The sequence below is a fragment of the Ambystoma mexicanum genome, chromosome 8 (assembly GCF_040938575.1).
Source record: "Ambystoma mexicanum isolate Mex_15411 chromosome 8, UKY_AmexF1_1, whole genome shotgun sequence".
NCBI classification, from domain to species: Eukaryota; Metazoa; Chordata; class Amphibia; order Caudata; family Ambystomatidae; genus Ambystoma; species Ambystoma mexicanum.
The window spans coordinates 171,817,952-171,843,715 of record NC_090929.1 but is presented as its reverse complement, the minus strand read 5'-3'; the positions used below and the strand labels follow the sequence as shown (position 1 = coordinate 171,843,715).

The 25,764-nt window shown below is 44.4% G+C and overlaps 1 protein-coding gene across 5 annotated transcripts in view; it reads right to left on the bottom strand.

Annotated features, from left to right (window-relative positions):
* GPSM1 (G protein signaling modulator 1) overlaps positions 1-25,764 on the bottom strand; it is a 1,136,422-nt gene that overhangs the window by 768,633 nt on the left and 342,025 nt on the right. For all 5 annotated transcript variants that reach the window (XM_069609568.1, XM_069609567.1, XM_069609566.1 and 2 more), the window contains exons 2-4: positions 24,280-24,501; positions 22,094-22,229; positions 16,940-17,082 (exon numbers count right to left, since the gene is read on the bottom strand). In XM_069609568.1, the coding sequence (XP_069465669.1) occupies positions 16,940-17,082; positions 22,094-22,229; positions 24,280-24,501 (501 nt within the window). The remainder of the gene's footprint in view (positions 1-16,939; positions 17,083-22,093; positions 22,230-24,279; positions 24,502-25,764) is intronic.

Sequence of the window (25,764 nt, the reverse complement as noted above, 5' to 3'; positions counted from 1 at the left end):
TACAGTAATCTAGTTTGACTCCTATGGTTGCTCTAGCGATGGAGAGGCAGTTATCCTTAGTTAGGAATGGTTTTATTGCGTTGATGAGTTTAGTACTCAGTGCGGAGGCCGAGACTATGGCGCTGACTTGTTTGTCCATAGATAGGGTAGCGTCTATGTGAACCCCCAGTGTTTTGACTGAAGATAATACTGGGATGACACAGTTATCTATGTTGAAATTGAGGTACAACGGGTTGAGTTTGGAGAGAGTGGATTTCTGGCCTAGAATGAGGATTTCGGTCTTGTTCCCGTTCAGGCAGAGGCTGTTAGTAGCCATCCACGCTTGTATGGTGGAGTAGATTTGCTGTAGGGTAGTGGCGTCTTGATGAGAATGCCCCATCAGGGGAAGGAGAACCTGAGTGTCATCAGCGTAATTTGTGTATGTGATCCCAAGTGCGTCCAGTTTATCAAAGAGAGGCTTGGTAAAAAGATTATAGAGCGTGGGGGCAGTACATGAGCCTTGTGGGACACCGCAGTGGATGATGGAAGGTGCTGCATGAGCTGTGTTTGAGAACACTTTCATAGCTCTGCCCTCTAGGAAAGAGGTCACCCAGGACGCTGCGTCCTTGGAGACGTGCGCTGCATGTGTCAAATGACTGGTAAGTGTGATGTGATCTACCAGATCAAACGCAGCTGAAAGGTCAAGGAGAAGGAGGAGAGCGGGCTTGCTTTTGTCAAGGATGTTGGTGATTTTGTTTTTTAGGTCTAGAAGGGCGGTTTCAGTTCCATGCCCCTTGCGAAACCCAGATTGTCTTTTACCTAGGATCGTGTTCGATTCAAGGTATAGTTGAATCTGTTTGTGGGTGGCCTTGTCTAGTATTTTTAGGAGGAATGGAACTGTTGTTATGGGTCAGTAGTTATTGGGGTTAGCGGGGTCTAGCGTTGTTTTTTTTAAAAGAGGGCGCATCCAGGCCTCTTTAAGGCTGTCTGGGGCTATGCAGCAATATGGTCACAGAGCTCTTGTGTGGGCATAGGGGTCACATTACAGGCTTTCAGGTTTTTGAATTCTCTGATGATCATACATTTCCCTTTCACTGTGATGCGTCAAATCAATGCGTTTGGAGTAGTGTGAAAGGGGAGTATGTGGGTAGTTGTGGGAGGAGGAGAATAATACAATAAAGGAGAGTAGTAGTGGGAACGAGGAGGGTAGAAGCGAGAGGAGGGGAGTAGTAGTTGGAAGGAGGAGGTTAGTGGTGCAGAGGGGGATGAGTAATTGAGTAGTGTGCAAGAGTGGAGTGAATCATTGGAGGGACAGAGGATTGGTGGAAGGAGAAAGTGGAGGGGTAAGTATAGAGAGGGTGAGGTATACGCAAGCGTGAGTGAACTAGTTCATATCCAGCAGAGCAAGTGCAAGGCTCAGTCCTGATTACAACACTAACCTAGGGGTCGCATAGGGACTGTTAGGAAGTCACAGAGAAATCTCAGACAGCTGGCAGTTAGGGAGTCACCCCCAGAAAAAGCTAGCTGCCGGACAGTAGGGGTTACCAATCAATATGACTAACCCGGGAGTTAGACACACCTTGGTTAGGGAGGATATCCCACGGAAGACGAACGAGAGAAGGACGGCTCTAGGGCCCACATATTTTCCAATAAAAACCCTTGGACTTTCCTTGGGTTATGAGAGCGATTTGTGTGCCATCTGTGACACTGGCATAGATAGATTGGGGCTGCTGCTTCATGAAGTGAATTACAATTGCCATTAAGTGCACAGAAAGATTGTGGCCATAGTTACATGAAGTGATTTACAGCACTGGCATGTGTTATGGACAGGGGCATCATGATGGTGCCCTTGTGTACTGTTAGTGACATTACATTACCTGGATATGTTCAACTGTGACCTTAGAGAACAAATTGTAAACTATATAGCTGTAACCGTGACCACGTCACAAACATTGAATATGGTGTTTTTCATTCATAAAGATTTCCACACATTGTGAATTTCAATGAACGAAACCAACCGACCACGTTTCCATTATTGTATAAGAGCAAAGCTCGAACCACGTGTAGGCTCAGCGGCTACAGTTGTTATCTGCATCAAACTGTTCCGTTGATTCAACAGAATACAGCCTATCAGTGTTCATTCCAAATCATGTCATGGAAGGCACTGTTGGAAACCAAGATCACATTTTTGTCTATATAGCTTTTTACAGTATCCAGTGATTATATCTAATAAAAAACTAAGAATTAAATTATAATGAATACAAAATAACGGAAAAATACCGATTTTTTAAAAGAAATATATGTGGGGGTGGAGTAAGGGGTTAAATTTGGTGGTGAGGGGTTTGCGGTGGGGTTTTAAACACCAGGAAACCGGGAGCTTGGGGGGACCCTCCCCCCAAAAATAAAAATTAAAATCTGTTTTTTGGGTTCATTGAAGTGTCATTCTTTATTTTCTGGTTTGTTAAAATCACATAGATTCCTTTTTACCTCATTTTGCTCAGAAAGGTTGCTGTAAAACGCACCGTTTGATTACATTATTTTAAAAAATGTTGTTTGGGGAGAACCCCTAGGAATTCCCCCACATTGGTTGGGGCTTTTTCACTATGCTCAGTTGCTCATACTAATTGGGAGATGTTAATGCCTCGCCACTAAAAATATTCACTTGCAACCAAGGCCGTACATCATTTACCATGCAGCTGCACCCATCACTCTGACTGGCACAGATAGTGGTTTTCAGTAACAATTAGGGCCATAGATAGATTATGGCCACAACTTCATGAAACTGACTTACAATGCAAATATTGCCATGTTGACATGGCATTTACTGGAATATTTCTAGTGTTACCCTACAGACACAATTGTATGGCATTTTATCCTATTTGGAAAAAGCACCATTTTAGGATATCATTAAAAAAAATCCTGTGGGTGAGAACACTCCCCTGCCCCCATTCCACCTCTCTAATCTCCCTACATTAGTTTGGGATCCCTTACTACTCTCAGGCACAAGTGATACTTTGCAGATGTTAATTCCCCTCAACTAAAAATATTTGCCTGCCACAGACTAAATTTGAGTCATTGACTATTCCAGTGACCGGCTCAGGAGACATCTGTCCTCCGGCACTGGTAGTTGCCTCCGCCACTGCGTAACAGCAGGATATAAAGAACCACAAGAGTAGTCAAGCCAAGAGCTGAGGATTGGATGGCTGTGTCAGAAGGGTTTAGGTGGAACTAGTTGGGTTTTCAATTTAAATTTGTGTGGTATTTGGAAAGTGCACAGCCGCTCTAGGGTGGGAAGTGGTAGCAAGGGTATAATTGGGGACTAGCTATGATTTCACGACTCTTCTGAATGTTAGGTGGTTATTGATAGAGCGGATGGACAAAAGGACGAGAGTTCCATAACTGAGGCGCCAACAACCAGAAAGCAGATTCTCCTTCCCTTTTCCCACTGAAGGATGGGACCTGAAGTAGAAAAGTATATGATGTGTGTAAGGGAAGAGTGGGGACAAAGCTGCAAATGTTTTCATGAAGAAAAGGGGGGCATGTGCTATAGAAGGCATTCCGTGTGATGCACAGGAATTTAAATGATGTACACTGCTGGTCAGGGAACCAGTGCAATGTGCAAAGAAGGAGGTGAGATGTGATCAGGTCAACAAGCAAACATGAGGAGCTGAGCTGCAGTATTCTGCAAAAGTTGCAGGATCTTGAATAGGTATATTGGACAGCCAGATATAAGGAATTGGCATACTCAAGCCTGTAGAAGATTAAAGCAGTGACAACAGTAGTACTGAGGGGGCTATAGAGGAAAGATAGGAACTTACATAGAATACACAGAAGGAAGAAACAGGCTTGAGTCATCACATTCATCTGGGGAAGAGCAGAGAGAGTTGTTGGGGACCAAGCCTAAACACCTGTGAAAGAAAGACCGGAATTGGTGAAATATCCACTAGGCCAAGTGGCCACTTTACCATCACTTGGAGGCTGTGCCAGATGGCCATGGGCTGCGGCCCTGCAAGTGGTCACTTTGCCTGGGGCCTGGTCTTTTTCCCTGCCAAGTGCATGAAGTAAACACTGGTCCTGGTGTACCACAAGGCCCAGTTGTTGCTTTACTCCCATTGCAGGTCTGTGTGTCACTGGCCACGTTGCCTCAGCATGGCAATTGGCCTTGGTTCCAGCCCTGCCAAGCCACCCAAATTAGCCTCACCCCCATTGTGGGTCCAAGCACAACTGACCATGAAATCACAGTGGACCATGACCACTATTGCCAGGGGCATGGACTTCGGTTATGCACCGTTCCCAGCTGAGCCAATTTGAAGTAGCCACTGTGGAACTGTGGGCTTTGGCAATTGCCAGACCTTCCACCAAGCCACTTAATGTAGACAATGAGACAGGCCTGCAGCCAGGCTTAGTGGCCACTTTACCCTATTTCGGGTACATGGGCCATGCCCAGGTCCAGCCAATGGACAGGTAATGCAAGGTTCTGTGAGGCACTTTGCCTCCAAAATGGGTCCATGAGTCACTGGGCATGTTCTGATGCCATTACCAGTGGCCACTATTCCCGTGGCATGCCTGTTGGCCATGTCCAAGGCCCTTCTAATTCTCCCAATGTAGTCACTGGGTCTGGCCTGCATCAAGCCCTGCGGCCATTTTACCACCCATTGCAGGTCCATGGACCACTAGATATGGCCTATGACTACTTAGCCACTTTACGGCTCCCGCCAAGGCACACAAAATAGCCACTCAGCGTGACATGGACTATGGACAAAAAAGGGGAACAAGGGTACCTGGCTAAGCCCTGAAAAGCCCAGGTGGGCGTATACTTTTAAATAATCACAAAAATCAGGGTGAGAGAACATGCACACATTTCTGGTTGTACTCCTACACAAAACAAACAATATTTTCAGGTTTCATCAAGGTCAATAGGAAATTAAGGCCTTGTATTTTTTTAATCTTCATATATTTCTCAAATGTGAAAAGACAACACCCCAAGACACTTTTCTATTTACAATTTGTATACAATGCAAGTAGGTACAACCCAATCAATTGGACTGGATTTTGGTGAACAAACAACATGTTTTGCCTTTGTTGAACGACATGTTAGGCTTTCCAAATACAATGTGAACATAGAACAGAGCAAATTTTGGTGAACAAGGAACATATATCAGTGTATAGAGTGGACATCGAGTTTGTGAATAAGTCGTCAACACTGTTGTGTTTCGGCACAAGGTGAAGCTGCTTGATGAAGCTTATGTGTGGTGGGCATTCATCAGGACGTATGGAAGATGGGCCTGTCCTGGGGTCTTTTATCACAGGTTATTCATTGCTATGGTAGAATCAAATGTGGTCCCTCTCTCGGGTAGATGGGGAATCAGAGGTGGTTCGATCACTAGTAAGTTGATGAACCTGGATGCCTACAGCCATGGTAAGTGACCACTATGCAACTTTACCACCCGCTGGCGTCAGTGTGGTACTGGCCATGGCCTGCCACCACTTTGAAAGGACATAGTGAGCTTATGGTCCTTAGGAACGTGCATATAGAGTGGATGGGATTACACCAGAATAATTCTGAGTCCAAATAACGGAACCAACTCACTAAGATGGCAAAGTACTGTTTTATTAACAATTACCTAAAACAGGGAGGTTACAACGAACATCAATGGACGTACGCTCAGTCTTTCAATGATCTCTACACAAAATATGGTTTTAATATGAAATATGTCAGAGTGACGTCATACTACGTGGCAATAGTAAAAAACGTATTAAGGGTCAGGATTGGTTTAGGGAGGCATCTAAGTATACTTTTACATAGGAGCTGGGATTGTTATTGGTTGTTCGTTATCAGGTGGACAACTTATGCCTACCTTTAAAAACATGCCATTTCAGAAACATTTAGACACACAGTTTCTCATCTGTCTTCAAACTATAAGGTCCTTCATTATATGGACTAATACAATTGGTTGGCACACTTGTGCCATGTCTGGAACATTCGGTTCATTTAGCAGCACGTAAGCCCAGACCAAGGTGCAAGGAGATAGGGCATGAAACTATCGCACCATCCAATTAGCCCAGCATCTCTCATTGCCCATGCCTTCCGCCATGACATTTTCTTTGTACTTGGCCTTGTAGAGTATTCTCATCTTTGGGAATGCACGGGAGTGAGGGCACTCATTATCGTGTCTGGGACTCCAAGTTCAAACTCTATTTCCATCCTTGGCTCACGTGACAGGAGACCATGATCTGGTCCAATTATCAGGTTTTTAAATGCTCTAAATGAATTAAAACTTGGCATCCTTGGTGTTCTTTCTTGCACCTTTACAAGAGAAGATTCATCCTCTGCACGCTCACTCTTTTCCAGAATAGATAGCTGACCTTGTTTGCTTCAGTCTTGACTTCAGACAAGACAGCCTCGCCATGCAGCTCCATGGGCCTATTATTCTTGCTACGATAGAGTTTTCCATTCCAGCTTCATGGGCCCTGGCTTACTAAATTCCTGACACCAATGTCCAGTTTCTGAACAATGGCGGCTTTGCCTGCATTCTATTCACTACCTATAGCCAGCTTCTATGACAACTTAATCTATCCTGCGTTTCAGTGTCTGTACATGTATTGAACTTGTGTTTTCTTCAACATCTTGGTTATTGCGTAGGTTTCTTCTTGTCTATGTTGATAGTTCATTTGACCTCGTGCATCATCGTTGTCCTCTAGGACTCATACCTTGTCATACTTCTTCATCTTGAGACATCGTGCACACTTCTTTATGATGTCATCAACTCATTTGTTAGTTTCTTTTCATACTCCGTCAGGTTTTCCCTCCTGCAGGTTATCATCACGTCAAGGGTACACTTGGTAGGGTTGTCTCAATGGGTATCTTCTTTCAAACACTCGCTGCGGTATTTTTTTTTTTTTGTTTTATTGGTTAATCATAGGTAAACCTTTAACAAACCTCAAATAAGAGTTCGAGAAACAAGAGTCCAAAGTTCCTCAACTAAAGTATTATTTGAGTTCCAATCGGTTTAGTTATCCCTCCAATGGAAGCCTTCACCGCAACAGATACACCCAGTAGTCTTAGGGCTCCTGTTTCTCCTCCATTTCCGTTTCTTCCTGGTCCAGATTTAGGGATTCGACAAACTTTAGTGCGTCAATAGTTCGACCCACCTTTTCCGCTGTTAGAAGGCGTTCCCAGTATTCTTCTTCTGTTTCCATCGTGATGTTGCTTATATAGTTGCCCAAAAACGCTAATCGCTTTGGTGCCAGAACCGGGCATATTAGCATCACGTGTCGCACTGTTTCAAGTTGGTCCTTCATTTTGCAGAACCTGCAGATCGCTGATGCTTTTTCAATGAGCCGTCTTCTCAGCTTAACCTCTCGGGAATGCCAGATATTTAATCTACATCGTAATAGCAGATCTCTATAATGTTTAGATGGAAATTTCTGAAGGTATGGTGGGAGAATATTTAATGCTTTACGTTCCCAGACGATGTTGTGAGCCCAGTTTCCTGCCAATTTAGTGACCTGGGTTTCCTCCCAGTCTTTTTCCCGCAGGATTCTTTTGGCCTTGTCAGGATTACACTTCAGAATTTCCAGTGAGATACCTAGATGTTCCAAGGTATCCCCACATCTCTTCTTCCATTCTTGGAAAATTATATCTTCATTGGGCATACCAGGTCTTGCTAAAACATTAAATGGCTGCGCCGGTTTGTCCAAAATACACTTCCGAAATAATGAAAGAGATTTCCACACCGTGATTGAAACCATAGATTGAAGTCTAAGTTCCGATCTTATCAGAACTAAGGGCAGTGAATTCGGAAGATGTAAAATCCTTCGCCAGAAGTAGTCCTCGCACAGATTCCAGCTTTCCCATCTCAAAGACAAAAGTGCCTCTGCTCCATATGTTAACACAGCCACCACCTTTTGCTTATAAAATGTGATGATTGGCTGCAATGAAAATTTTCCATATCTGTAGTGCAGTAGGATACCTTGATTAGTTAACGCTGCAAGTTTCTCTCGAATAAGGGTGTATTGTGCTTGTTCATTGCAATTTTTATTTATCCTAATACCCAGGTAGATGGAAGTATCCACTACTTCAAGTTTCTCTTGATCCAGCATCCATATCTGTCGTTTCCCTGCAGATTTTTTCCCACGACTCGATTTCATGCACAGTATCATTGATTTCTTTACATTGATTTGCATGTCATTTTCTTTCAGGTATTTGTTGAAAGCTTCAATTCTACGTTGCAGACCAATAGGGGTCTGATCTGCAAATACTGCATCATCTGCGTACAACATCCACGGGACTTCCATACCGTTCACTTTTGGAGGGAACGCACGGATCCTTTCTTGGGATGTCGTCATATCCGCCATGTAGAGGACAAATAGAAAGGGAGCCAGAGCACATCCTTGTTTGATTCCCCGAGTGGTATAGATTTTTCTAGATAACCCTCCATTAGCAGTAATTTGGACCTGGATTGAGGTATTAGTATACAGCGCTTGGATTGCTGCCAACAGGGCGTTCGGGCATCCCCAGCTTCTCAGTTTCGACCATAGTCGCTCTCTGTTGATACTATCAAAAGCCTGTTGAAGATCAATAAAAGCCAGATAAGTTGTTGCATTGTCTTTCAAAGCCTTAGCTTTCAAAAGGTTTAACAAGAACAGGTTTAGAGATGTCCCCACCCCGCTTATAAAAGCGGTTTGTCTTTCATCTAAGATGTTGATTCTTATGGCCAATTTTTTTAAGTTCATTAATAGAATGGCCGCAAAGAGTTTCCCAATAGAGTCTAACAAGGCTATTGGCCATAATTTTTGGGGTTAGATCGATCCCCCTTTTTGAAGATCGGAACTATATACGCCTCCGTCCATGTTGTTGGAATTTGCCTTTTTTTTGCTATTTTTTTGAAAAGGGCATAGATCAAATCAGTCCAATCTCCGCAGTTCTCTTTTAGCTTTTTGTTGGAAATGCCATCCGGACCAGTTGCCCTGGAACTGCTGAGCTTTTTAATAAGCATCCGTATATCTTCTCTGTCGAATTCAAAATCCCATGCTGAAGTCGTATTTCTTTTTTCTGGGGGTGTACCCATGGTTTTCCCCTTAAACAATGCATTATAGTGCCGATACCAGTCCTCCTCTGAGACTTGATTTACACCAATTGCCGGCTGATTCAGGTCTCTATTATTAATTAAGTCCCAGGTACTTCTTGAGTTGTTGGTAGATAGTGCCGCCAACATTTTTTCAGCGTCTCTTTGAGTTCTTAAGAAGCGGGTCGAGCGCAGCCAGTTTTTATAGGTTTGCCGGCATTTCCTCAGGAGAATCTCTTTCACCGGGGAATTTTCTTTTTTAATACGTTTAAGTTCCGCTCTATATTGCTTCCTTTTAGTGACCACAGAATCATCGTACGCATGCTTTCTTTCAATTTTATTCACTTTTGCTGGTTCATACTTAACTACAAAGGCTTTCAGGAGCCATTTATATTCTACTATCTCATCGCCTTTGTTACCCGCTTCTTTAAAGTCTTTCACCAGCTTCGGTATAACTTGATTTTTGAGTCTCAGTCGGTTTCTTCCCCAAGATACTTCTGTTTCCTTCCATTTTTTTATCGATGATGTTAATGTGATATTCCATGCTAGTTCAGTTCTCAAGAGGCTGTGATCGCTATTTGCTTGTTTGATTATTGTAAATGTTTTGATCCAGGGTAGCGTGTTGTTTCCGACAAAGCAGTAATCTAAACAGGCTCCTGTTTTACCACCATGCCATGTATTCGCACCCAATAGATCACCTTGGGTCTGACTATTTAACATCCTCATGTCACGAGTACACATTTCCTTCGTCCAGAGACTTTCTTTACCTCGTAGATTTTCTATATCTCTTATTTTTCCTTTCTTGTCAAGGAGTTTGATATTCAGATCCCCATTTAATAAAATTAGCCGTTCTTTGTCTTCAATCATAGATTTATCTATTGCATTCATGATGGTTTTTAGATAATTTTTCTGGTTCGGCATATTTTCACTCCAATAGGTATTGATTAGAGTCATCGTCATCATTTTTTTTTTGTTGATTATTTGTCATGTTCTCAGATTTCTCCTTAGTGTCTTCTTTAAGGTTGATTGCTAGTATCTGCACATAGGGATTTGGGGTCGCATGTTCCACAACTTGTAGTGGCGAGTCCAATTTCTTTAATACCATGAGGCCTGCATAAGGTCTACCTCTAGGGCCTTTCTTAGCCGGATTAAAGTAGACTTCATAGCCTTCACACATAGGTGCTTCACGCAGCCACGACTCCTGGATCGAAATTAGGTCGTAGTCAGCCAGGAAGTCACTTTCCTTAGAGAATAAGTGTTGAAAGCCTCGGGTATTCCATGAGGCACAGGAGACCGTTCTTTGCTGGGCCTCCTCACTCTATTGCTTCTTCTTAGTGGTGCTCGTGTTCTTTGGTTCAGGCCGCTCATTCGCTTTCAGGCCTTTTTTGTTCAATGTATAATCACCCTTCTTTGGGTTATCCGAGTTGTCCACCATAAATCTCAGATTTTTCAAATTCTCATCTGAGAACATCAGCGAGGTGGCATTTGCTTTCTGAGATTTAGCGTCACTCTTTATTTCCACCTCCTTCACTTTGTCACTTAGTTTTCCGGGCCTTTTCCCCAACTCCTCCATATCTCGTCCTTTATTATTATGGTCCTTCACCATATGTTTTTTATTATTGCCGTCCTCCATCCACACTTCCCTGGGTCTCCCTTTGCCCCTTGTTGTTTCTTTTGGATTCTTCAGTTGACTACTCCAATCTACGTCCTCCAGTCGATAGCCCTTTAGTTTAAGGCAATCTTCAGCCTTTAGGAATTTTTGTTTTACTTCCTTTGAGACGAGATGTAATATTACTTGATCCATCCTTCCTTCTTTTGGGAATTCCACAATTCTTATATCGTCAGCTGAAATCGCTCTGAGCGCTGGAGTTTGTTTGCATAGAGACATCACGTAGCATCTATTCAAGAGGACCTTCCTCGGCCCCTTCGATGTAGTTCCCAGTTTCACAAAGTGGTCTTTGGAGGAGGGTGTTTGCTTATCAGTTAACGACTTTCTACTGTTCTTACTGCCCATACGATCTTTTTCTCTACTGTGACTTCTTTGTTTTAGACTAGGCTTCCTTGGTTCAAAGTGGACGGTTTTTCCCTTATGAGCCAACTCCCTCCTTTTTTCTTCTAGTGTTTTAAACCTTGAATATTCTATTTCCATGTCATAATCATTTCGAGGAGAGATCGTACTTTTTCCTGTTTCTTTCCTAGGTTTACTAGATCGATCCTTTTTCTCTGTCTGCTTGTCCTTCAGATGGCAATTCAGCTCGTCCCTATCCAAGTTGTCAATTGTTTTCCATTCTGACGGCGTGATGTTTCCCCACCCCTCTTCATCGCTGTTATTTGAGAAAAGTTCGATTAAGTCACTCAAAACGACTGATTGTTCCAAGTCCTCCATTTTTTCATCTGCTGATGGCACAGATGTTTTAGATACAGTTTCACTCTCGGCTTCTATGCAATCCAAGACACCCATCACGAGTTCTCTTCTTGGCTTCTTGGTACACTGTGGGTTTTCCCTTCTCGGTGGTGTTCTTAAATTCCTCAGGAATGCTCTTGATCCATTCACCTTTCGTTTAAGTGTTTCGTTTTTGGTTTTTTTCCCCTTTTCTTTAAAATTGTTTGCAGGCAAGGTTTCAGGTTGATGTTCCTTGGATTTATTACCCGTACCTGCAAAGATGGCAAAGCTCAATTGCTCTTTTATGGGGGAATTGCCTTGTTTTTGGCCCTCCTTACTGCTTGGGGAGATAAGAATTACATCTCCACATAGCTGTTCTGGTTCGATGGGTTTAGTGACTTTTCCTTGTTTCAATTTCATTGGCCCGTTACCTCGGTTAGGCTGTTCAACAACTTGCAGGTCCAATTTACTTTGTTTGTGCTGGGATCTCATCCATTTACAGTCTTCTAATACTGCTTCCATAAGGAGTGATTTATCACTAGCGTCCCTTCTGGCCAAGTCACTAAGACGATTTTGCCAAGTCTGAGTTTGTTCTGCTTCTTTATCTACTCTTGAATTTAAATTCTGTAGAGAGAGACCCGTTTGCCGATTTGCTTCCTTAATTTGCAGAATCGTCGTGCTTACCTCTTGGACTGAGTCTTTAATGACTTCATATAGATTCAAAAAAGGAGCCAGCGAAATATTCAGTGAGGTCATCACCACTTTTTGAATATGTTCACTGTCCTTAGCTCGCTCGATTGAGCAGGCCTCACTGATCAGTTGTATTATTTGATCTTTTTGAAGGAGAGCTGGCGGTGTCATTACCTCATCTATTAACGAGGTCTGTGTCATTTCAGGTACCCTATTGTGATCGTTGACCATTGATTGTCCCTTAGGGTCTTGATATCGCTTATCTGAAAAGGAGTTGGTTTTCTCGAAGTTGGTCATTTGCAGTGGATTCATGGGTGATTGGGAGTTCAAAGTAGTCTCCACGTCATCCATCATACAGGGTCTCCCTTTGGTTTGATCCCTGTCCAGAGCGGCCATCCTCTCATTTATTAGGGAAAAGCGTCTCCTTTTTTCCCTTTCAATTTTCCCTGTCAGTATCATGATATCATACTTGATTTTATTTGCCAGGCTTAAGTTAGTCAATTTTATTGGTGATTGCATCAAATTGCTGCTAGTCCCCGGAGTACCTGGGAGGGTCATCCCTTCCGTTTCCATTGGACCTCGCTTATCTAGACAATTCTTTGGAGGGCAGTTCTCATTACAAACGGGCATTTCAATCGTTAACTTTTCTAAGTGCCCGTATGTACAACCCCTCTCGGTGACTTCTTTTGGTTTTGAGTCTTGTTGTGCTACCTGGTTTCCATCTTGTGCTTTCTGAATACTTTTGGCCTTAGGTAAGGGAACACAGTTTCCTTCTCTATAAGGTTGAAAAATGTCAAAAGTTTCTAAATTTGACCCCCTTGGGTTCAATTGTGATATTTTCCCCTCCTTGACAGTTGTAAAATCGACGTGGGCTTTTTCCCATTGGGCCAGTTCATGGTCTTCCCAGGAGCCTCCAAAGTCCTCAAACACTTGAGGATCCTTGCTCATGTAATTGGGTGTTTCCCTCTCCACCTCCAGATTATTTGCTGGTTCTCTTGGTAATTTAGGGGAGGCACTTATACATGGCTTTTCCCCTACCTCTTGTGAGCCTTCCATACTTACCTCAAGTTCGATGCCTGTTTGATTAGATCTTTGTATCGGGTCATCACCTAGTTCACCCGAAGAGGGGGTTTCTTCGCTAGGAGGTCCCGGTAACGCCTCTCTCACCTCTAGGTTGCTTTCAGGAACTTGTCCTTCGATTATTTCCTCAAGTCCCATATTGTCTAGGTTATCCAAGGTCTCCCCTGGTCGATCTTCCAGTGGGAGATGGGGCTCAGCTGGATTAATAGTATATTCATTAGGAGGAGTAACCCTCTCACAATGCTGGTTACCTTCTGGCTTCCCACTAAGGTGCGAACATCCATTTACATAATCTAATGACCTTTTGAGTGTTATAGGTTGAGCTTGACTTCCGATTGTCTGGGGTGTTGTCCCACCAAGTGAAGGAACCGTACAGGCCATTGGTTGAGTCGGGGTATTTGGTACTAGTAAGAGAATGTCTAATTTTGATCTTATAGGGGGACTAATACTCCCCATGTCTATAATATCCCCCACAGAACCGCTTTTTCGCTTTTTACAGAAAGGTAGACGAGTCTGTTTCAGCATTTGCGATTTTTGGGGATATTCATTGCTCTCAGTCACCCCTGGGAGTGACGCCAGTCTTTGCCTTACCTGCAGCCTTGTTCTGAACCCCGTCTCCGGCTTATTTGTAGCTGCAAGGAATGATTTCATCCCAGCGACTATTTTAAGTAGGGATCAGGTGTAGGGGTATGCGCAATCACCACGCCACCAAACAGCCACACAACAGCCGACGCCCTCTACTCCTATCGGGCTCAACGCCGCGAGGGTGCGCTGTCTCTGCTTTTGTGGCAGAGGATGTCACGTGAGCGGTCACGTGAGCCACAAAGCTCCGCCTCCTCCAGGAAGCGAGCAGTTGTCTGTGACTGCCTGTGGGTGCGCGAGTGATGACAACTCCCAGCGCTTACTCCAGGCACAGGCGCAGCGTCCTGAAGGTCCCCATGGTCAGGTAATGCGCAGTTGAAGGTCCGTTTTCTAAAATGAGAAATGCGCCGCTCGGCAGCGCTGTCTCTGCTTTTGTGGCAGAGGATGTCACATGAGCGGTCACGTGGGCCACAAAGCTCCGCCTCCTCCAGGAAGCGAGCAGTTGTCTGTGACTGCCTGTGGGTGCGCGAGTGATGACAACTCCCAGCGCTTAATCCAGGCACAGGCGCAGCGTCCTGAAGGTCCCAATGGTCAGCTAATGCGCAGTTGAAGGTCTGTTTTCTAAAATGAGAAATGCCGCTGCGGTATTGGTATTATGGCTGGTGTTAGGCACGGCACAATCTCATGTCTCCAATACACGGGAGGTAGGGGAGCGGGATCAGATGCACACAGTTGCTCCTCTACATTAGGCTTTGCTAGGCGCCACTGCGCCAGTCCATGCCAAGTCACCAAAAATAACAATTGCACCTGGTCACCTTTGGCCACATTGCCTGCAACCATGGGCTGTGCCACATTGCCTGGGTCAAAGGAAAACTGGCCATGGCCACTAGTAGCTACTTTTTCCTGGTCTCCACCTTTCTACCCAAAGTAGCCATTTTACCCTATTGTGAGTGTTAGGCCACTGACAATGGCCTGTTGTCCTGGCCAGTGTCCACTCTGTCTGGGGCATAGCCTTTGGCTATGCCTCTGGCCCTCTGCCAAGCCAAAAGGTTACCACTGGGCCTGGACGCAGTCAGGCCCAGTGGCCACCTCACCCCATGTCAGTTTTGTGGGCAACGCACCATGGACATGACTACCTTCCCCGAATCATGTGATATTTAGGTAATGTCTGGGTCTATTGGCCAGGTTCTAGACGCATAAACAGTGCCATTAATCCTGCAGTAAAAATTGCTACTTACTTTGTTATATTGGTGGGCGGCATATTGCACCCTTGTGTGATCCCCCCTACACCCTGCCTCGATTCGGGGTCATACAGTGGAGTATAATATGCCTCATTTCCAAATGAGTTGAGTCTGGGATCCCCATGACCCCACGAAGGTCTGCCATCAATGGCAGCCATTTGAAAAAAAATGTGCTTGCCTCCCAACCAATCAGATCTGATGTTTCCCAGCTATGGAATCAGTTTGTTGCAAAAAGTTCACATAAGCGAACACCGGGACTTAGGTCCTCATACAGAACCCAGATATTAGCGATTCCCGTTTGCCTACTTCTGAGCACCTTAAAAAGAATTGCTGGACAGATTTGTACAAAATTTACAAAACTACACTTTTGGGACCAAACGGCCTCCCCCTCACGAAAGTTTAACGCAAATCCGCCCAGCGGTTCCGGCTTTCAACATGATAGAAAATGTCTTTATGGAGAATGAATGGGAAAGCGTTTTGGGACCCCAAGTATATATTGTAATCCCCTTGATGAGACCACATTAAACTTTCCATACAAAAAAAAAGAAAAAAAAATCAAAGTCAGGACTAGATTTGTTTAGGAATGTTTTGTGCAGATTGTTTTAATGGTGCAAGAGTTAAGACACCTCAAAAGTGCTCTTCCTGTAGGGAGTGCAACCCAACCATTACTACAGGGTTGCTATGTTATTATTTATTTTTAAATTTATAAAGCGCACAAACAGCCCGGGGGCATCAAGGCGCTGTTACAAGGAAATGACTTGGTTACAAGAAGCACACATCCAGGTGAAAGACATGTGGCAGACATTGTAGAACCCTTGCATACATATAGTTTCCTCAGACCGGAATCATGTGATTGGGAGTGTTTTGATGGCTTTGCGGAAGCCTAGATGGGTAGTTTCTGCTCTTAGGTGCGGTGGGAAGGCATTCCGCTGTGAGGCTGCAATGAATGGGAAGCTAGCGCCACCTGCTCTGGCTCGTTTAATTTTAGGTACTGTAAGCACGTTGGCAGAGGGTGTTCTGGTTGGTCTAGAGGAAGATGGCCGGTGTATTCTTTGGGTGAGGTATAGGGGGGCTGTATGGTTGACACATTTGTGGGTTAGAACCAGGGTCTTAAAGAGGTTGCTATCACTAACTCCAGTAGGGTAATTAATTGATTGTTACAATAAATCAGCCGCATTTCACTGGAGCTGATCTCCTGCTGTTATCCTCAAGAACAGAAGTGTTGAGGGGGGTTATGAGCCAAGAGTGAGATATATCCTGCTACTAGCCTTGCCATGGATGTCACTTTTTATCAATGGTTTACACTTTCATGCTCCTTGCATGGGCCATACTGCCCAACCCGATTTCCCAGAGCAGGCCAGTGTGGCAGAACAGAACTTAGTACTGGCTGGCACATAGAAGGATTGCAGAGAGTCACAATAATGTCAAGAACACAAACAGAGCAAGGATACCTTAATCCAGTGGGGGCTCCCAGGTAAGACTTGCCCGGAGCAGGTCCCAGGAGTAATTAAGGAGGATTTACATCACAGAACAGCTGATCCATATTTTAAACCACCTTCAAATTAGTGTAATAGGGGCACAATGAAAAGCAGGCAAAGGGGGCTTCGACAGACAGAGGGGAGAAGCAGTAACTGGAGCAATGGAATACCTGGAGACTCAACTACAGCTTTACATTAAGTGCAATTTATGATCAGAATGATGTAATTGAATATGCATTGGTCCCTGGTGCAACTTATAATGATGATCTCATCGAGTGACATGCATAGTCAAGAGGATGTCACTGTATGAACACTGGTGGTGTAACATGTCATCCGTTGACCTCACTGAGCGAAATATAAGGAGGCCACAGAATGGACATGACTCTACTGTGTGCGTGTATAAAATAGAATCATTGGAGATGTTGAAGGCTTCCTTACTCGTAGAACTCGGTGGCTTTCTGCAGCGTCCTCTTGACTTCCTCCGGCAAGTCACCAGGAATGTGGGCCATACTCCAGGACATCTGCTTCCCCTTGGCATGGTAGACATTTCCAGTGTTGTAGAAGGCTCTCGCTTCCCCCACCTGGAATATGGAAAGAACAAGCCCCTTATGATACAACGACAGGCGACAAGTCGATATCAGTCAGGCAAAAACATCCGCCAGTGGCCAAAACTGTCATGCAGCTCATAGGTCAAGAGAAAACTCTCATAGGGCATTTAATACTTTATGTGGCCTCCTTTTCCTATTTGTTTTATTTTTTTTTTAAATGTTTTGCTTCTGGATTTAGAGTTGCATCTATTTTCTTTCCTGTGAGAATCCCTGAACTCGGAAGTGATTACACCTGATCTGCCACTGAATAGTAACTCGCTTTCTCCCTGTTTAACCCAGAGGTGTACAGGCGCTCTGAATGGTTTCACTCCGTGTGCACAGGATGTGATGAACATATGGCTACTGAGCAAGTGCCAGCATAGTTTAGTTTTTTTTATTGGTTTGTTACAAACCTATAAAAAATGATTAAGAACAATTCCATCAAAACACATTTACATCAAAACATCAAGAAAATGGAAGAACTTCTTCGGTGCATCATTCTAACTGTCACGTTTCCGAATTAAATGTGAGAAAGTTTCCGAAATGCAATTAAAAATGCAGATTAGAAAAAACAATGAGAAGACAAACATCCTTATACTTCATAATAAAACCAGAGTACTATAGAGTCATGAATACTAAGGTTATTAATTATCTTCTGCATTTCTTAGTTTTTTTTCTACTAATTCCAAGAAAAACGTTAGGTCAATTGTTAATCGACGATCAGCGTCCTGAAAAGAGTATCTCCACCATTCTTCCATAGTCAATTGTGCCAGCATTGTGGATATACCCCAGGGAAGCCCATCTTCACTAGTCCATGCTCAGTCTGGGGGGAGGGCACAAACACTGTGCCCAGCCGCGGCCCACAGCTTGCAACCCTTGCTGGTTGAACATTCTGGACAACCACCTCAGCAGGTGTCATGTGTTAACCTCGGGCATTGTAACATGAAAGAGTTGGACCCCTTTAAAACATCTACTTTTCTAGGGTGTGGGCCTTCCATCTGCTTGTGTGTTGAGATTCAGCTGGGCTCTTCCCAGTAGAAAGGCTTTCTCCTCTTGTGTAGTCCTTATTAGTGCCTTTTGCATGGACCACTAGGCACCTGCGGGCAGCAATATGAGCTGTGATTCTCATACCTTGACATCCCTGAAAGCCGATACAAGGATTCCTCGAGAACCTCCATCCCCCAAGCTGCCCCGTCCTGCTTTACATTTCTCTAAATGCATAATATTAGCCATTGGGAGGTGGCAGAGTTGCGTTAGTCAGAATGCATCCATGCCTCCTTTAGAACAGTACCAGCTTTACTAATAACTGAGACATTAATGATAGATTGATTTTCTCATTGCACACATCTTTGATGTCATGGTAGTTTCCAATCCTTCTGGGAAGAAGACCCCCCTTCTCTGATCAGCTCAACATTGCGCCACCCTCAGAAAGTAAAACCCATGTGCTTTGTGATTTTAGCCTTTGGATAAATGACTAGAGGGCCATGTCAGCCCAAATCATGATCAATCGCATTAAAATGCCAGGTCTTTCCAATGGGCTCAAGTTCCTACCACTGCATGTGATCAAATGCTGGAGTTAAGGTTCGGATTGTCTGGTGCTATTTCTCATTACCTTCCCACCCTCTCCAGTGGCCGAATCGCTATGTATTTTGCTTTTCTTTTATCCCACCCCCCTTAGGCTGTTACCCGAGTCTTTCTCACAAACTTATAAGAGAATTGAATGCCTCTCTATCCGAGGCTCTATGACCACATCCTAACATGCTGGATGTCCCATAAGACTTTCAGTTACTGGCCAGTTTGATCACTCAATGCCGATATATGATATGATATGATATGATATGGTATTTGTAACGCGCCTATACACAAGTGTTTCAAGGCGCGACGAGGCAGGGAGGGAGGGAAACAAGGGGAAAACAGACAAACGATCCTACTAGGCCAGGTTTCATTCAGATCGCGCAAGTGCAGAGGTAAGGGGAAAAGGAGGAAGTGCAGGGGGGAGGAGGTGGGGGGGGGAAGTGCAGTACAAGGTAAGTAGCGTAAAAAAAAATAAATAAATAAAAAAATAAAAAAATAAAAAAAAAAATAAAAAATAAAAAATAAAAAATAAAAAATAAAATAATAATAAATAATAAATAGAAAGGGCCAGCTGGTGGCAAGTGCGAGGTAAGTGCAGAGCAAGTGCTGGGAAAGGGGCTGTAGGGATACAGTGACAGTCCCACAGTGCAGGGGGAGCCGGGGAGGCAGTGCAGGTGGAGAGTGGCTGGGCCCTGGACCGAGGTTGCTGAGAGTGGCCCAGATGCAGGTTTGAGCTGAGTTCAGTGGGGAGTTAAGCAGGATTAGCAGGGGAGAGGGAGAGAGAAGGCAGAAGCGAAGAGGAAGGTTTTGAGGTGCTTCCGGAACCGGAGATGGTTCTCCTCAAGTTTCAGGGAGGCAGGAAGGCTGTTCCAGAGGGAGGCCCCTGCTGCCTACATAAACAATCTAAACAAATGAAAGTTGCCCCTTGGTTTCCCCCACCTAGCCACACTAAAGTAAATACATCAGTGGAACTTAAATGAGTGCTCAGAATAAGACCACAACGATAAAATGAACAACAAAAGCTAAGTGCAATACTATAGATGGCATTGGCTCCCTGACGAGTAGAGGATCCCGTCTAAAGTTCTCTACTGTGTTCATACTTCATATCGAGAGCAGGGACGTCAATTGGGAGTTGCCTGGGGTCGCAACTGCATGTCACCAGGGTTAAAGAAGAACTGATGCCATCTGGGTCAAGTGACATCACTTCCTGTGATGTCACCAGGTCTGTGATGTCACTTCCACTTTCGCTGGCATTTTGGCGAATCGACGTCCCTGAACGTGAGCAACACCATTTTGCCTCATCTCCATCCTCATATCCTCAGGACACCTCAAAAACCACTTGACCATACACCGCTGCTGCAGAAAGCATTTAGGAGGAAGACCGTTCTCTGTCCTATGCCGTAAAATACAGAATGTTAGTCCTCCTAGGATCCACACCAGGAAACGTCCATTCTGTTTTCAGAAACTTCTCAAGTTGTATATTTTCCTGAGACTCCTCGTGATCTGACATTTCTTTTAGTTGAGCCCTCACCAGCGGAAAGAGACCTTCACGTGAAGGAGCACTTTATAATGACTTCAGAGGGCTGCCAGTGCAAAGTTACTTAGTGTTTAAATGCACAACTACAAAGAAACACCTGCATCGAATAAATCACCTCCTTTGTGTACTTTGCATGTATTAAGCCTTATGTTGCTCCCCTGCACCCCAACAGGCGTTATTGTGTCATCTTTCCCAGACCTAGCAACACCCCTGTGTCCACCTCAGTGTAAGTCCTGTTCTCTTCCTTGCAACCATTAAGGGTCAGATGATATTCCTTCCTTTGACCCACAATGCACTGCGGCAGCTGCCTGGGCCGAAAGGTTCTTTTCAATTCTATCAGAGTTTCCAACAAGGGAAAAGAGTATGCCAAGCCCTTACCTAATTTCTCCAGGAAAGGAGCTACTCCAGCCATAAAAATACACCTCCAAAGCTGGTAAATGAGTTGGGTTACGGGTCCCCAATGCTGAGCAATGAGGCTGCCGTGCAGTTCACATTTTAGATCACACACCCCTCACCTTACATTACTCCAGAGTGGTGCATCCCAAAGAAAAAGTCTGGGGTGCGTGAAAATGGCGATATTCACAATGTCCGTGTATTTTCCCTGCAGATCTGCACCCTAGAGTGAAGCCGTGTTAACTGCCCATTCAGAAACAACAACAAAAATCATTGTCAACATTTTTTGATGTTGCTCTTTTTCAGGGAGTTTGTCCAAAAAGGCAGCCTGAAAAATGATACATGACATCTGAGTGCGATCGCGTTTTCTAAGTGTGAGCATCAGCATGACATTATGCAGCTAAACCATTCCTGCAACAGCGCCTCGATGCCCCTGAGCTGTGTGAGCGCTTTATAAATGCAAATACATAAATAAATACATAAGTTGCTTTTCTGAGTTAAGTGTGCATGCGTGGTGCTCCTTCACAGGGTGAAATGAACGCGACATGTATGTCGTTGAGAGTATATACAACTCTCTTGTGTTGTGAAGTGTGTTTGTGTGCGAATGTGTTTTTCTTTGTGTGTGGGCACAAGTCTGCTTGTTACATCTCTTGAAGAGTTAGGGGTGTATGAGCACTGTTCATCTACACGGTGAACGTTTGGTGCTTTTGTGTGTGTTCGTAAAAAAAGAATTTGTAAGCAGATATTCATTGCTGGCAAATAAGGTTTAGAAACTATATTTCCTCGGGAAACAAGGTGTGCTTCAACTGAATTCGGATTGCATCGATGCAAATTTCATGTTGGAGAAATTTTAATGGAACGTATTGCTAAATTTAGCCAAGTAAATGGCTTTCAGATCAAAGTACTCGTTCAGTTTTCGACTGTGCAGTAGCTCGGGGTTCAACCCGACACGTGAACATTGGTGCAGTCAATTTTGAGAAATGTGTTCTGAAATTAATTTAACAGATTTAAAACAAATAAAATCCTGTTTTTTACATATATAACTATGCGGTCATTGTCACTGTTGCCCAAACTATATAAAACCATTAGCAAAGCACAACAAATCTCACGAGTTGGGTGAGCACTGGTCCAGGATTTGTAAAGTCCTAGGGAAGTGAAATGTGCATTTCGTATGGGAACTAATTCCACACGGGCCTAAAATGTTAGGTAGCTTTGATCAATTCAGTCTTAATTCAGAGTTAATTTGTTGTCTGATGTACTTTGTGGTAGGGAAATATTTAATCTGGACTGAGTATCATAACATTGGCATTCCCAACGTGTGTAGATTTGTCCTTTTTATAGTTAGTAACATTAACTATGTTTGTTTCAATATAGGTTTGCCCACTGTGCACGCACATTCATATACTGCTAGCATAGTGCAGGTCTTATAACATATTGCCAAGGAGTTGCACGTGCAGAAGCCTCCATAAATACAATGTCAAAGTCATGTGGCAGCAGTACCTTGTCTCCCTGCTCCTGGGAGATGTCCAAATGGCGCTGGCAGCAAACGATGGCCTCATCAAACTGCCCGAGTATCTTCAGCGTGTTCCCCAGGTTACCACTTGCTTTCGCCTCCCCGATACGATCCCCAATGGTCCTGCAAGCGAGACGACAAACCACATGAGTGAAGTACAGCACAAGACAGTGGTGGCAATCCAGGATAACAGTCAGCATCAACGAAGGAGGTGCAGTTTGACACGTTGACCAATCATTGGAATACGACTAGGGAAGTGGTTGGCACAGGGGTATGCAGTAATAAAATCGCGGCAAAAATGTCGCCTTTACAAAAAATTGCTGTAAAAATGCTGTGGTTTGACCCGGTAAAGGTGTACCCCATTATACCATTTAAGGGGAACAGGGGTTGTGGAGGTGTCCCCCACTCCACTTAAATGGTACAAAGGGTCTGGGAGTTGTGGTGGTGTCCCCCGCATCCCTTACATGGATTGCGGCAGCAAAACCACAGCCTTTTTGCCGCGATTCTTTGGGTAAAGGGCCATTTTTGCCACGATTTTAACACATGGAACCGGGACAGGTCTACACTAAGCTGCCATAGGAGATGTCAATGAAATGTATGTGGTGCAGTCTGCTGCTTAGCAACGCTGTTCAACAGCGTAGCACCCGCATGCCGTGGGTGTTCAAGTCCTTCCATGGTGCACTGGTGCTGCGTGCCTTGAATTCATCCCACCTGGTGTTTGGTGCTGTGCCCGTGAACTTGCCTTTTGGTTTTAGTCCCTGAGCCTCTATCCGGGGCTACAACCAAAAGACCCAGGGCTATAACCCCCCCCCAACCCGTCCCTAGCAACGCCTCTGCAGGGTAGCTGTGTGTGTGTGTGTATGCCCTGTCTGATAGCATCAGAGAGTAAGTGTGTGTGAGAGACTGGGCATGAGTGTGTGTGTGTGTGGTTGTATGATTGATGACTATAAATCCCTCGCATGGCTTGCTGTATAGATCGGTTGTGTCAGCAGATTCATGCTTGTGATTTACAGTGACCATTATTGGCACAGAAAGGTGCTTCTATGTAGTGTACAGTTCGTTTCGTGGCTTTTCCTGGATTTGTTCATGTGTTACTGTAGAGAACCAACTGCAAATTGTACGGCTGTTTACTTCATTGTTCTCAAAAATCATGCTGCAAAATGAATAATTTCAGCAAATAATTGTTATTGAAATGTCCCGAGGAGTGGTGCTTGCCCGCGAATCCCCTTAATTATTTAGAGCTTCTTCACTAGGCTTGGTCGCTTGCGATAACCTGTTTAAAGATTTACCAGACATGACTGGCCGTGAATCATGAAATGTACAGGATATTTTTCATGCTTTCCTAGAGAACACATTGCACATTGTATGGCTATTTACCCAATTTTTCTCAAAAATTGTTCTGCAATATGTATCATTTCAGCACATTATTTTACAAATATTCCTGGGGGCTCTCCTCAAAACCCCCTTAATTATTTCAAGCTCCCTCACTGCGCTCGCCCTAATTCCAGGAAAATATTTAGGCCCACCTCCCTGAAAACATTCACCACCAGTGAGGGCTCACCCATGAACTACTTAGAATCCTATGCCCTTCAGAACTTATCCACACCCCACCTCACCCCAGAACCAAAAGCAGCCCCCTCTACAGAATCAAAACCTGCTTCCATCTAGCATCTCAGTCGACAGCTGACATTACAGAGTTCCGTTTTAGACTAGCGGGGTTACATGGAACACAGACAATTCCGAGAAACCCATGACACTCAGCGATGCCAGGTTCCCATCCCTGCGATTAGCCTTTTGATACAAAATGTGACATGCCACCAGATGTATACCTCCATACTGGAGCTTCTTTCTGTACCAGGCCTTAAAAGCCAACGTGACGTGACGTTACCGACAAAAATATGGTCGAGTGACCGACAAACATTCCGCCAAACCTCCAAATCCACAAACTCACCAATAAGTGGTAGAGTTTGCAAAATTGACTTCACAAAGGATATCTCAAGAGCATTTGGACTGATGGCAAATCAGATAAAAGGGGGACTGTGTAATGAATGTCAGCAAAGTCTGGAGTGAAAATCAAGGCAGTAGAGATGGGTATGGAATCGGGGGCGTGAGGTCCTAGATTACGCAAATTCATGCATGAAGCAGTGAAATCAGGACAGTAGGAGAGGCCCACCTGGCCAGGGTAAGATCATGCTTGTGGTACTCGAGGGCTTTGGAGTACTCCTTCAGATAGAAATAGGCATTGCCCAGTTGGCTGTAGATGGCGCTGAGGGTCTTCAGATCCTCAGTCCCAACCTGCACTGCTGCCTCGAAGAAGGCCGCACCAGATTTGAAGTCCCCCACTTTACACAGACGCTCTCCTTCCAAGGCCAGCTCCAGGCATGAGGCCTCCATCCTGTGAAAATAAAAAACATTGGGTTAGCGAAGGCACAAGACTCCTTGAAGGGACAACTTTGGGGCTCTTAGCTAGCATGGTTGTGCCACAGGCGGATCAGTCGGACTCTTTTTCTCTCCCCCAGGGGACGCCTGTACATTGGGACAGCTTTGGTCTGGTTTAGCCCTTCACCACACCACGTCCACCCTGCAATAGTCCCATATTAGCTTTCAGTCCTCCGTCTTCCCCATCCACCATCTCTCTCACGATCTATCTTGTCCAACATCTTTCAGGCACAAAGTACAACAATCCTCTGTATCCCAGATTAATGAAGCTCAAAATGGCCTCCCCTATTCACCTCCCAGGACCAGGCCAGCTAACACCGCACCACCCACAGTGACCCCCAGCGGCCATCCATTGTTACTGCACCCTGTTTCAGAAGGTTCGGTTATAGAAGCTTGCATCCACACAGCACAACTTCCAGGAAGATTTGCGGCTTCTAGACATTGTCCTGCATGCACCTCTTTATCAAAGTGAAGTCATCCATGTATATATCAGATACATATGGAACCGGAAACAGACTGGATAAATACAAAGTCCCATTCTGAAAATATTTTTGGTGCAAGTGTTGGGATGCACCGTCGCATCCCCTTTTCTTAGGCCAAAATAAGTGTTGCAAAATTCACAAAGAGCATCCAATGGCCTTTTTTCCCCCTTGGTGCAAATCAGAGGCACATTGCAAAGTACATCCCACATTCACAAACGAGAAAATGAGCAGAAAACAGAAGCATTCCCCTTAACCAGGTAAAACCGAGGAGGGTGTGTACAATATAGGAGAGGTCACTTCTGGCACTTTCGGGCATTTTATTTTTTATGGGCGACAGCTACAGTATGCATCACCACTGCACCACTTGCATTTCTGTTCCCCAAACAGGGATAGAAATACATTTATTTTTGTAAAATATATTTCATAGTGAAAGCTGTTTAAAGGGGTGTCCAGCTGCAATCCCAACACCCAGTCTGTCATACACACTCCCCACACTGATGTATGCAAGGGGGCTGGCCAGCACATTTATTTTGCTCAGATCCTGAATATTGCAGCATTACAAACATAACCTTAATGTTCGATTTGGCAAATATCTTGAAGTTCCTTTCCCACGTTTCTTGATATGGTACTTGCTTTCTATATTCTGTGATTTTCATATTTAAAAATAATGGATTTGTTTACAGTGCTTACGAAGGTCCAAACATTTTTTCTGTTGTCACTTCAGAGCACATTTTCAA